This window comes from Perca flavescens, chromosome 24 (genome assembly GCF_004354835.1).
Source record: "Perca flavescens isolate YP-PL-M2 chromosome 24, PFLA_1.0, whole genome shotgun sequence".
Lineage (NCBI taxonomy): Eukaryota > Metazoa > Chordata > Actinopteri > Perciformes > Percidae > Perca > Perca flavescens.
Window position 1 is genome coordinate 11,140,300 of NC_041354.1, and position 14,214 is coordinate 11,154,513.

At 43.1% G+C, this 14,214-nt stretch overlaps 1 protein-coding gene across 1 annotated transcript; it reads right to left on the reverse strand.

Annotated features, from left to right (window-relative positions):
* Positions 1–374: 374 nt before the first annotated feature.
* tceanc (transcription elongation factor A N-terminal and central domain containing) lies at positions 375–2,125 on the reverse strand. Its single transcript, XM_028572270.1, has 2 exons — positions 2,018–2,125; positions 375–1,881 (listed from the first exon to the last, which is right to left on the reverse strand). Exon 2 carries the CDS (start codon positions 1,874–1,876, stop codon positions 872–874), a length of 1,005 nt encoding a protein of 334 aa, XP_028428071.1. The 5' UTR covers positions 1,877–1,881; positions 2,018–2,125; the 3' UTR covers positions 375–871.
* Between the last annotated feature and the right edge of the window lie 12,089 nt (positions 2,126–14,214).

A 14,214-nucleotide genomic window follows, 5' to 3' on the forward strand; every position in this document is an offset into this window, starting at 1 on the left:
TGTTCAGACCACGAGTGTGCGCTCAATCTTGCCCTCTCTATCCATTGTTTCAACTCTGCATTCCTCTGACCATTCCTCCCATTTCTGTGTTAAAGAAAAAAAAATCTTGAGGCACTTAACGAATGCGGGACAATGTTTTGTCTCATTTTGGTGTTTTTCCGCATTTGGCAACTCTTTCAGCTTTTCAGGAGACAAGACGAAGGAACCCCAACGCCTCAAACACAATGTTTTCAACTCGTTCCAACCTGTTTTGAAAAGTTATAAAAGTTTCTCCATCCATACGGAATCACGAAATCTTTCAAGTGAGGCGAAAACAGGAAAACCAACATGAGGGCGGGTTCACGCAATGACACACGACAGCAGAGCTAACACAATCAAATCAATGGCAGTTTATGACATTTTATCAAGTGATAATATTTCAGCCCCTCAAAAATTCGGTGTGGAATGATAGTAAACGGAACGCTTTTGTGGTTTTGGACTGTTGGTCAAACACAACGAGCAATATTCAAAAGGCCTACGTGAACTTGGGCTCTGAGAAATGGTCTGGGAGACTATCTGGGGCTTAACTAACAAGTATTTTAAGTACCGAGACATCTGTTGATCATTTTCTCAATTAATCATGCACGTATGTGTGGACCAAAAAAAAGATCTCAGGCAAATATCTTGTTTTGTCAAACTCCCACTCCACAACCCAAAGGTATTCTGTGTACAATCATAGAAAACAAAAAAAACAGCAAATATTCTCATACAAACAAGTAAATTTTTGCGATTCTTGCTCAAAAACTGACGCATTTATATTCAAAATTGTTGCAGATTGATTTACTTTGATTGATATTTTTTCAGACTGAATGATCAATCTGATACTTGTTAATCAGAGGCAGACCCAGCTGCTGTGGTACCACTGCTGCCCACACTCGCCGCAGGTCACGAAAGTCATTGCGTCTTCATCAGGGCCACTCTGCCTCACCCACGCAGGCAAGAAGAGGGCGCCCCTGGACACCTGCGTCACCCGACAGTCTGACCCCCCGCATCGCTTGCATCTTATCTTCTGCGTCTGCGTTCCTTCTATCCCTCGAGGAAGCTGCCTTTCGCTCACACCCTGGGACGAGTACTCCTCTCTCAGCTTCCGGAGCTCTGCGCTGGCCATCTCCTCTGGAGACATCCGGGCGAAGGCCTCGGGTGACAGCGAGCCGCACAGGAGGCCCTGGCGTAGGTGCCCGTTTTTAGGATTTCTCAAGTTGGCCACCTTGCTCCTCACGCAGGCTTTGTATTTGCCCTGGCTGGGTTTGAGGAGCTCGTGGACGTGCTGCTCGATATCTGCAGCCAACTGTGCAGTCTTGTCTTGATCAGGGAGTTCGGGGCAGAGGGCAGCAAGAAGGAGCTGGACACATTTAGATCGCACAGATGAGAAACTACAGGATGCGGATGTGCTCTCCGCGGTGAAAGAAAGGCCATTGTGTGCCTGGGAGGATGAGGCTCCCTGCTCTGCACACTGCACCTGACTGCCACATGTGTGCTCAGAACCAGCGTGGGAATCCCCGTGCTCGGAAACTCCTCCATCGCCTGCCTCATCATCTGGTTGAGGAGCCCTGCGAGAGAGCTCAGGATCGCCCGTGCATTTCACACCTCGTGCATCTTTGCCGTACTGCCTCTTCCACTTGGACAACAGGCTCTTCGCGGTCTTCTTCACGCTGACGTCAGAGCAGCTCTTCAGGAGCCTGTAGAGTACTCTAACAATGTCTGTCCTTTCCAGCTGCTCTGCTGTGACGAGCAACTTATCAACGTCACCAAGGAGGGTCAAGATGTCCCCGTAGCTTCTCTCTGCAAGGGATCTCTCTATCTGCACAGCACAGTGGACTATTTCGTTTGAATCCATGGTGGCTGCAGAGAGAGAGAGAAGTAGTAAAATAACACCTAACAGTACCAATAACGATACATGACTTCATACACAAGGCTTTGCAGTATGCACCATTCAACATACTGAACTATTACTTTCTGTGTGTTTGTGTTGGTTTACCTGAAAATCCCTCATGGTTTGCAGCTCCTTTTCACAAGCAGCTCGCCTGAAAACGTCTACAAGGGGGCAGCCATGTTGGATCTGTCCTTAAAACAGGAAGTTGCCTGAATTCACCTCTAGATGGTGCTGTAGCCTCACAGAGTTGGACACTCAAGAAGGCTTTAGGCTTAGTTTGCCATAAGTTTCTAACGTGTACTTTAAGCTGAGCATGTTATGATATACATGATATACATCTCCAAGACTTTGTCTGTGTGTATGTTCATGTCATGTACTGTTGTTATATATGTTTTCTCTGTTTCCTTATTTTGGAGTTTATGTCATTTGTGGTAATGTCTCATGTATGTCTGTTGGTGTTCTTAATTCCATGTATGTTTGGATGTTTTTGGATGTATGTGTATGTCCTCATTTGAATGTATGTGTATGTCATTCACTGTTTGGATGTATGTGTACGTCCTCATTTTTAAATGAGCTACCCAGGGATGTACAAAGAATTTCAGCCTTTGGCTGACAATAAAGTTGTATCGTATCGTATGTTTGACACCTTCAATTTGATTTTAACCCCCTTGTTGTCCTCGGGTCAAATTTGACGTGCCCAAAATATAACATGAATGGTTCCAAAAAAATGAAAAGGTTTCAAAACAGTAACGAGTAACTGACTACGCTTTGACATACAGTAAACCCGTCTGTGATTATTCACTCCACATCCTCTGATCTTAACAATTAGTCCAAATAATTCATAATTTATGGGGGTTTTTTTAACTCAGAAAACTAGTGGAATGAAGTTGGCGAAGAAGATGTAGGCCTAATGCAGAATTGGGAGATGAGCAGGTGAAACAGACGGAGGACATCACAAGGGTTAACGATGTTTTGATCTAGACATCATTTTCCTAGAACAGTGGAGGTCATTGCAGTTTTTCAAATGTGAGCCAGAGTGAAAGAAGTGTCGTCCTGAATTCTTTGATCCTCCTTGGACTTCTTTGTGGCATGTTGAATCTGCTATCGTATCACAATAATGCTTTTTATTAGGCCTTGCAGTTGTGCTGTGGTTTGTCTGAAATTAATTCAATCTTTTAGGATTTAGGTGTGTGCATTTGGCATTTCAGGTCATTCCCTACATTCAGAAACCAGGTTAGATTTCTGCGCATTTTCACAACTCTTTTCTATGCGCTGACAATGACAACAAAGCTGGGTTTAACACCCGTGTCAAAGCATAGGAAGAGGTGAGGATGACATATTCAGTAAAGAAACAATGTCAAGAATGTTTGTTATAACTATACTTTACTTTTTCTGGATGGTTGTGATGCTGATGGAGGATTTGGACAAGCTTGGATTATATAGCGTGCAGAAACATGCAGTCCTTAGATACAACAGCCACCAGACAAGAATTAAGGATTTAAAATCTCACAACAAGATGGGGCACGCCCTTTTAGCTGTTGTGCAATTATAGGTAATGAAGGAAGAAGATGAATGAGTGCATAGGATAATTCATGGTTGTGGAGCTAAGACAAGAAATGCTTCCGTGTGTCGAAACCACCCCAGTGTGCAGGTAGTTGTTATTATGTTACTATTCAGAGCCAATGAGACAGTTTTGTATAATGACACGCTTAAGAGTGATGTAAGCGGATGGAAATATAGATGGGTGGTTGAAAAGTTACACGTGTATTAATTTAACATTATTTGAATGGGAAAAGTAATGTGACTGAATGCGGCAGCAAAACTGAGTGCAATTCAGAATTTAGGGACTGTTTGAAAAGTATTTGGAGTGGGGAGGGAGGCTGAAATGAAGGGTTAATGTTTGACTTTTTAAAAATGTGAGAACCTCCTCAGTAATCATTTGTAATGATTGATTTTTAAAAAAAAAATTTTACAATACATCTTGCAAGGGAAGGTTGAAATGAAATTTAAATCTAGGGTCAGAAAACAAAAACATAAGACCATCTCCTGCTAATTAATGCCACGATTGTTTCATCTGTTTTCTCGGTTAGTTGTTCATTCGTCTGGTCTATAAAATATCAGAAAACAGCAATGTCCATGCACGACATTTTCCCAACATGCAAGTTGACGTCTTCCAATGTCATGTTTTGTCTGACCAACAGTGTAAAACCCAAATATGTTTCATTTCTTATCTTATACAACAAATAAAAGCACAAGTATTCCCACTGGGAAGTTGGAATCACTGAATCTTTGCTTGAAAAGAAAAGAAGAAGCGATAAAGCGATTAATCAGCTACAAAAATTGCTGCTGATTTATTTACTGTAGATTGAGTGATTGATTAATCCACTACTTGTTTTTGCCTCTACTCTCCTCCCTTGAGCAAAAAGAAAATATACACACTCCTCTTCTTCTGACCCGTCCACCTGCCCTAAACACTTTTGTACAGTCCCTTAGGACAGATTTGACTCTAAAAGGCACTTTTTTGGAAAGATGGTTGTCATTGTTTACACAAATTACACATAAACTGGACTGGAATCTTTTAATTCACATTCAATAGCATCGCATGAATCAAAGCAATCCCTGTCAAATGACGATTATTCGCCAGCAAATAGCTCCATGACATATAAATAGATGAGCAGGGTGCTATTAGTAACCTGAGGTATGACATCACCCTCTTAATCTCATATTAAAATTTTGCTTTCAAGATTGATGCAGCTGGGGCCGATAGCGGATGGAGGCCCTGAGGGGAAAACTGATACGGTGTCTCTTCGCATAATGGCTTTCTGGCTCTCGAGTCTTCAAACTGCAGCTTTTAAACCCCCCAAATGGAAGTGGATGCTTCCAGGAGGCTTTTAGCAGCGTTAATGTTTAACTTTTGTTTCAGAAAGGCAAGTGTGCTGGTTTAAGGAGTTTTCGTTCCGTGAACCCTGCAATGTGCAACGTTGGACATTCAAGTTTGTGTCTGCGTTGTTGTCTTTTGTGATTGTTGTTAAGTGGATTTTGTGGGCTTAGGGCTCCCACAACCAAGTGTTTCTTTTATATATATATATATGTGTGTGTGTGTGTGTGTGTGTGTGTGTGTGTGTGTGTGTGTGTTGAGATGGGTGGGGTCCGACAGGGCCTTCAGGAAAGAGACAAAAAAAGAAAGAAGAATCCCCCCTTCAGCAGTCGACACGCTGCCGGCTCCCTGGCCCTTTTGTTTCTCCAGCCACACATGGTTGAAATTACCGTGTAGGAGGGGCGCAGGGGAGGAACACACCCTGGGATCTTATCAAGTAGGCCTAATGTCTCTGCAGCAGCCTTTCTGCACTTGTGTGCTCCTTATCGGTGGGAATGGAATTTTACCAGCACGCCGCCACGGTGATGCCCATTGGTCAACAGGTGGCGCTCTCTGCACTGATTTTATTGGAGCTGTGGGAAGAAGTGGAGTCCTGCTGTATCACATCCTGCTTTTGTTGTCTCCGCCTCTTGGTACGCTTGAGCACGCACACACACACACACGCACACACACACACACACACACACACACACGCACACACACACACACACACACACACGCACACACACACACAGACACACACACACAGTACACACACACAAGCTTGATGAATCCCGAAGAGGAGGAGGAGGAGGGCCTTTCTTGTTAAAGTGATCATTTTCTTCATGGTCAGACATTCATGACAACATTTGTGTCTCATTCTCAGTGCCACATTCAACCTATACTGTACACAAGTTATCAGGAGGGAGGGGGGGGGGGGGTTGGAAAAGGGGGAGTGTTGTGTGTTTTTTCTCTTTGCTGAGGCAAGGGTAGAGTAGAACGCTTTGTCATTGCACAAAATGTTATTTCTCCATTTCCTCCTTCACTTTCTTTGGACTTCTTTGGAGAACAAAAAGGAAAAGTTGGTCTTCTGTTGTTTGCGGAAAATTAAGACGTATAATTATCCCATTCACATTAGCGACCATTGTGAAACATGTTATTCCACAAATATGGATTTGAATTTGATTAAACCACACTAAATTCTTCATGTGCTGCACTTATTAATTTAGTTGCACGGATGAAATTGTATGGTTTTCACCAAGTTGTACCAATTAAAAATATTATTGTTGTATTCTTTTTTTGACTTACTGGGCGGAGAGTGTTGTAGTTTTAACAAAGGGTTAACAAAGGGTGGGTCCAAATCAAATATTAATAAATAAAAATGTAACACGCCCCCACCCCAGTCATTTTAGGTTGGAATGCTATTAGATATGATGTTGTTGAAGTTTCTGTTTATGTCTCTGCAAAAACTCATACGTGAGACTGTTAAAGGCTGTCTTTATGAGAGTAAAACTGACCTCTTTTTTTACATCTGTGCCTAATGCTCTTGACAGGGTGTGTGTGCTCGAGTGAGTTTATGTGTAACGGGGGGGGGGGGTACCTATCACACCCCACTCATCATGACCTTGCGGATGATAACACATGACTGGGGTGGACGTTTCTCTCTCTCTCTTTGTGCTCCCTTTCTCTCTCTCTCTGTTTCTGCCACAGTCATTCTTCATTCTGTTTTGACTGACACTGAAAGGTTTCCGTTTCTATTTCAGGGGGTCATAAACCAGACCAAAGTGCCCCCTGTCTTTAGCTTGTTCTTATTAACAGTCAAGCACCGCCTCAGGCAGGAAGTGAGACTCCCCCAACATGCAACCAAAAAAAAAAAACTCGGTGACTGTTATGTCTTCTCTGGTTCATCATAATATTGTCCTGTTCTACTCAAACGTCTTGTCAAAGCCAGAAACAATAAGGAAGTGCAACTGATATCAGCGTGTTTGTGATCTCGCTCTACAGGGGAGGAATGAGTCAAAACAGAATGACAAGAAACGCAGACGTGTGGACATTGCTTCTGGAGTTTCATAACTCTTCTTATTGATGTGATGCAACACTTTTCTTTGCAGTAGTTCAAAGGACAGTTGCATCCTCCGGCTGTACGTCTACTCTCAACTTAACAAGCTCTGTTAACCCGTGAGAACAAAAGCAGCGGCCTGAAACGAAATAAAAAAGAAAATATGAGTATTGATTTTTTTTTTTTTTAACACTCACTCGTTCACTCTCATGACATTGCTCTGAAGGATGTGACGTACACCAATCCTCTGTGGTTACAGCCATGTGTTCCCTCCCATGAATACACTTTTATCCACACTGATTCACCACATTTGTTTTTTCCCATGAAACCCCCCCCCCCTCATCCATCTTCCCACACACACACACACACACACACACACACACACACACACACACACACACACACACACACACACACACACACACACACACACACACCAACTGGATGCATGCTTTGGCCTTATGGGAAATCCGCCACCCTGGTTACATCCTCCCACGGTGCTCACAGTTGTGCAGCATCTACTGGACAAACATTTGTAACGTGATCACAGCGGAGGGAAGGTGGGGGGGGTGGGGGGCGAGGCTCCGAGTGCAGACTGTCCACAGGTGTGAGGGGCTCTGTAGTTTGGATCAGCTGTGACAGTAATCAAGTGGCACCAAATAACTTTCAAGTGAGCATTTCTGAGCCCATGATGCAAGGATTTAGGGGTAAAAAATATTTATGTTTGGAGAGTAAAGACACGACGAGATTAAAGGAAAGCAAACACATTACACAAATATTAATCTGCAACATTTTTCAAACATTGGCCACAATAAGCTACTGGGCATACCAGTGAGGCTGTAGCAATTTAAAAAAAAGTGTATTTTGGCCGGGTTAGCTCAGTTGGTAGAGCAGGCGCACATATATAGAGGTTTACTATTCGACACAGCGGCCGCGGGTTCGACTCCGACCAGCGGCCCTTTGCTGCATGTCATTCCCCCCTCTCTCTCTCCCCTTTCATGTCTTCATCTGTCCTATGGAAATAAAGGCCTGAAAAAAATAATCTTAAAAAAAAGAAAGTGTAAATTCAGCAAATGTGTGTTTTACTGCTTATGAATTTAAGTTTGTATTTTTAAGAGAAAGATTGTGTTTTTTTACTGTTTTCAGTTGAATGTCTTGTATTACCCTGTAAATGTTACCATTTGCTCTTATTTATTATTTGTTGCCTTTTATTCCCCCTCTTTTCTACAAACAACCTTCCTTTTCCTTTAGTTGTGAAGGTATTGTTATTATTAAAATGTTTGTGTTTTGTAATGTTCTGTAAGTTTTTTTTCCAATTGAGTTGCAATAATATATGGTGATTATGATGATTGTAATACTAATCATTATTAGAATTATATTTAATCAGAGTCATCTGCTGCAGAAATGTTGCATACAAATAAAGAATTAAAAAGAATTCCCAGGCATTATAACCTAAACTTTGTTTCTAAACTTAAAGGTCCAATATGTGGGAATTTCTCCCATCTATTCTTGAGATCATATATCGCAATCAACTCTCTCGCGCCACGCAGTTCAAAGTACGTATTACAGCTACGGTAGCCTGCAATCTTTTTTTTCTGATGACGCCGGTCTCTTGCTCTTTTCAATCTCCTTTTTCTTTTTCTGGGCGAAGAAGAAGACTCCTGTTCCTGAAATCAGGATTTTGAATACGTGTGGTCCTCCGCGTTTCCTTCTTCAAACTTGCCGGGGCCCGGGAAGCTACGTTACCCATTAGCAGCATTAGCAGCACCTGTGAGGTTATCACGTGACAGCGAAAACTCGAAAGGAGGAGCAGTAACGACATTTCAAGATGGTGCGTGAATATGGAGCGTCTACCCCCCAGTTCGTGCAAATGCAAATGTCAAGCCAAAAGGAATGCTTGGAATTGATGGTGGTGGTAAATATTCATGAAAAAGGACAAGTTTGTGAACGGGCAACACAGATTTTTGATAATGCACAACTAAACACGTTACACACTGGGACTTTAACCAAATATTTTGAATCTGAAGCCTAAACCCCAACCTTCAGGCGAGGTGGACCAATCACTGCATTTCTTCTCCCTAGGACTCTGATACAATCCACATATACGCATACAGTAGATCATCTCATGTGCAGCTCATATAAATTCCGGCGTAACTTTGCCCCTACCTCGTAAGGTGCTATCTCCACACAGGCAGTGTGCACACACAGTTAAATATCTCGTATGACGAGGTTCAAACGGGTGTGTTCAAGCGCGCTGAAGATAAGAGCTCAAGGTGCTTTTGTCTTGAAGGGCGGCGCCTTGTGTGAAAATGACCACCGTAACAGAAGGCTTTTGTCTAATGTGTCCTCTTATCAACATCATTATCTCTCTCTCTCTCTCAGATATGAAGCAGCAGCAGCAACATAATGTCTGGGATGATTGTGTTGCTCTTCAACATGAGAACGTCTCCCTGCGTGAGATAACGATTCATCTCTATTTTGTTGTCGCATTTTTAAGTTTGAGGTGTGAGATTTAGTAAGAGGATTCGTCACTGTACAATACAACGACCAACTTTCTTTTTTTTTTCCAAAAAAGAAAGAAAAGACAGAGGAAGTACATTACATTTTTAGCCTGCAATCTCCCCCTTCTCTCCCCCTCACTTCTCTGGTAATTTCCGTTGGGTGATCGGGTCTGTGATATTCCACAGTTAAGATTCATGGGCCTGCAGGGTTTAAGGACAGGACACTTTTTTTTTTACCTCTTCCACTTTCATTTTTTCTTCTACCCTCTTCTTTTTTTCCATCTTCTCTTTCTCCTTCATTTCCTGCTCATTCACCTTCCACTCCTCTCTTTCTCCTCCTCCGACATTCCTCCCCTCCCTCCGACATCCTCCATTTCTCCTCTCGGGCGCCTGTCCTCTACTTTCAGCCGTCTGATGGATGCATACTCAGAGAAGGGCTGATATACTGCATGAAAAGAGAGAGTTGAAGGTAGAAAAAAAAGTGAGAAATTAAAGTGTGGGATGAGGTGTGTTTTCAGACGCAAGCCATGGAAATGCACACACACACACACACACACACACGCATTTAATTGCATGCACATGTCCATGTGCACGATCCAACAAATTCCTGCTTTGTCATGTGGCAAAGATATTAACTGCCAACTGAGAGCAGAAGTCACCACCTCTCTCTCTTTCCCTCTTAAGTAATCAATAAAGACACACACACACACACACACACACACACACACACACACACACACACACACACACACACGTTGTACACAAACACACTGTATAGTTTGAGCCATGAGATGAGAAAGCTGCGAACAGATTAGGTGTCAAAAAGGGTGCAATCATACCTACCAGTCCCTCGGTCTGAACAAAAATATAAACACTAAAGAATCTTTGCATTTTTGCATTCCATTCCATCAGCTTTTCAGTGGCAACATATAAGCAAAGCAGGGTTTAAAGCGAGAATATCCCTTTTAAAAGAAGAAACGACTCAATCTCCTTCTCACAGATGACAAGTTAAACTTATAAGCAATAAAACACACCCTCGCTCATTTTTATAACACTCGTGATTTTTGCCACAACAGCCTCACTTGGTCTGGTGTGAGCCATAGCTTATGTCAGCTAATGTTAGCATACTTAAAATAGATGCTGTGGAACTGACAATAATGGGGTATAGTTTGCTGATTTAATGATCAATTTCTTTGTTTCATTATTTTAGCATGTCAAAGATAAATCATGATGACATCTTTAAAGCAGATGACTTAAAAGAATCTCTGGAAATGAGGGCAAATTTAATGTAGCGGTAGTCTCGCAATTAGCACTTGTGGCCACGGTGGTTGCTGTTCAGCAGAAGTCATGCAGTCTCACTTTTAAGGACTGAAAAGTAGCATACTTTTAGCCACGCTAGTGGTGTTAGCATGCTTAAATAAGATGGCGACTATGGTAAGCCTACACCTGCTGAACATCGCCATGTTGGCATTGTCACTGTGCGCATTTTAGCATGCCGACGTTTGCATTTAGCTTAAAGCAAACTGTGCCTAAGCACAGCCGCACCGATCCACCTGCTAGAATGGCTGTAGACTCTCCAATTCTCAGAGCCAAAACAATCCATATAACTTCAGCTAAGAAAGATCCTTCAGCTTCATTTGCTGTAACTTCATCTTCATAAGAGTACAGAATATATCAATAAATACTGTAGCCAAAAAAGTGCATCATTCATTTTAATTGAAGGAGCGAAAAGGTCAAGCCTCAACCTCTCCAAACATGCTCGTTATGAACACACACCCTAAAATCAGGACTCGTCCAGCTCTGGACATCACGCACATTTGATGACAAGCTGTCTGAAAGCTGCTGTTCTCCCCCGCCCACCCAGTCCTGGTACTTCTGCTAAAAGTCAACCTCTGAATGAACTGCTGAACGTGTGGAATCTGTGACAGACGGAGGAGGTGGCCACTGAACTTCAGTCCTTTTTTGCAGGCAAACCTCTATTGAGAGGATGAAAGCTGAGGTTGGTATGATGAAACACACAAACACACTCGAAGTGGGGACATCTGAAGACAGAGTGCAGGTCATGCTCTTTTTATAGCCCTTGGCTTTGAACTGAAAGCCTTTGTTACTCGGCTGATCTGAGGTAAACCACAGCGCTGCATGTCACATCCTCGCTTTCAGCCAGCGTGTAGCATTTGTCTCAGTCCAAAAGGGGGAACTTTAAGGTAAAAACACACACACGCCCCCCCCCACACACACACACACACACACACACACACACACACACAAACACACACACACACACACACGACGTGCTGCTTCACAGAGGAAGTAACACTTAACAGGAAGATGGCAAACAATAGTGTTGTCTAGAATCAATGCTAAAGAGAAAGTGGCTGAAATGGTGCGTACTAAAAAATTATGTTTGGGGACTTTTATTTCGATTTTTACCTTGAAATAAGATCTAATAAAAAGTGCTGTCAGTTCATCAAACAGCAACAAAACGTGGTGAGCGTCAGTTACAGTTACTTGGGCACCCAACTTCCTTCCAAACTTCGGAGCAAAGACAAATTGATCCTATAAACCTTTTTTTTTAAAAGCCAGCAGCTACATCAAGCAGTTTAGAGTGAGCAAATCACCATTTTGGGCCATTTTGTTTCTTCCTCCAAACATACCGAAATAAGTGCGGAGACTCTTGGGTTAATTGTACTGTGACACCGACAGTCAGTGAAACACAGCAGCTGTTGCCAGCATTGGAAAAGGGGAAATGTTTTCTCAACGCTGGTGCAAAAGTTCACAATCTCTCCCTGGCTGCCTCCACACAGTTACATAACAGTGAACATGTGAAAGCATAAAAGAGGGTAAAGATAGAGAGAGAGAGAGAGAGAGACAGAGAATAAGGGGAGGAGGGAAATAAACTAGATGATGTCATGCATTTCATAGTAAAATAAGATCAGGTCAGCAGGGCGAACACACAAACATCACACTTTTTCTCTCTCGTTCTTTTAGGTCAGATGCCGAGAAGCTGAGCGACGGCTATGACCTCAAATTTCCGCACATGTGGCAATCTGGCCTTATTTGGCCTCCGAAGGAAGAAAAAAGGAAGGAAGGAGGCGAGGGCCAAAATTCAACATCAGGTTTTTATTAAACCGGGACTGATGTGGAGTCAGCAACAGCAGCCTTTAAACCACGCTCGTCTGCTACAGCGCTGAATTCAAATGACCGGGGGCTATCAGGTCAAGCCATTTTGAGGCTTGAAGTCTTTCTTTTAAGAAAACCAAAGCACATTTCTGGCCTTCAATAGCTCGATGTAGCCTAAGGCCGGTTACACACTGGATGCGTGGCGTGAGCGTGTCGGATGCGTGGCGTGTCCGTTTATATTTCGGCTCCCGTGGTAACAGGTTAGAGCTTACACGCTGCCTGCGTGACACGCGCGTCTCGAAAAACGTGCCTGCTAGAAATACAACCGACGCCTATTTTTCACGCGACACACAACCGTGTCGGAAGCGTTTCCAGGCAAAATAGAATAGGAAAATATGTTTATGTCATTTAGACACAAATACATATTAATAAATGACATGTTGATATGTGAAAGTCTCTAGGTTTTGATATAAATGCAGATTTAAATGTAATTTATATTTTAATACTACCTGTCAATAGCCTATTTTGCCGTCAATAGTGCCGGCGTTGTCTTTGCTGTAAACAAATAAGTATATATTTTTGTTTAACATGGTTTTTCATTTTATCAATGGGAAACATACATGTGTCCAGACAAGGCTAGCAGCAGCAGCGCCGCGTCAGACACGTTTCTGGTGTGTAAAGACATCGAAAAATGCCACGCAGCTGACACGCAACAGAAACGCCGCCGCTCACGCCACGCAGCCAGTGCGTAACCGGCCTAAGTAATGAGTTGGAGCACTCCTGAGTGATGTGGAGGTGGAAAAACACACATCCAAGCTAATCTCGGAGCCCGCGTACAGGTTCCCTTGTCTGTCACTGATTCGGCGCGGCGACCTCAGGGCACAAACAGTTCATTTTGACACATAAAGCCACATTCAGCCGCTCACATCTGACAACACAACCAACAGGAAACAGAACAGACACTTGCTTGTCTGCTCTCTGCTCGCTGTTGGCAGAAATAGCCCCCCCCGGCTGTTATCAAGCCTGGCTCACACTTCCTGTCTTTCTGCTGCTTGAATTCACGCAAAGGATTCTGGGAAAGCACTGGAGTTAGCACCCAGCCCCCCTCCCCTACATTTAGCTCTGCAGGCAGCAGGAAGTCAGCGCTCCCACTTCCTCCTCAGTGCAGAAGAATGCAGAAGTGGAGATGGTTTAGGTCGGAGAAAAGCCGCTCTCAGTTCTCTTTCTGAACCTCTTCGTCGTCCTCTTCCTCCCTTTTACATACAAGGCTACAGTTATACATCCATTTTGACTTAGAAGAATAATAATATTCTGAACCTCTTAAGCAGAAAACATCCAGTTTGTTCTTTTGTGAACCAAAGCTATGGTTTGCTGGGCGGGTCACACAGAGGAATGGCAAAGCATTTAGTTATGACCTTTGCAATGCTGCCGCAGTGTTTTATCACAAAACGTAACATGTATAAAACATAACACATCTGCAGTAGCATTTTGGGTTTTGGTGCCAGCAGAACAACTTCTTTTTTTTTGCAGTCAATATTTCAGAATGCAGTGCAGAGAAGATAAAAGGAACGGTGCCTTTTGAGCCACAAAGAGCAGGAAGTCAACAAGTACAGTAGAAGAAAGATGAGGCAGGTTGAAGAAAACTGGGTGCGCTGAAAGACTACAACACATGGAACTCCCATGACGCACCCAACTCTAGTTTTAGCCTTGACACACGTCATACAAACGTACTTATTTTTTTAGCACAACCCACCCCTTAGTCTCC

Bases quoted from the DNA above. Each gene is read 5' to 3' on its own strand.
- tceanc (XM_028572270.1), bottom strand. From the start codon at position 1,876: ATGGATTCAAACGAAATAGTCCACTGTGCTGTGCAGATAGAGAGATCC.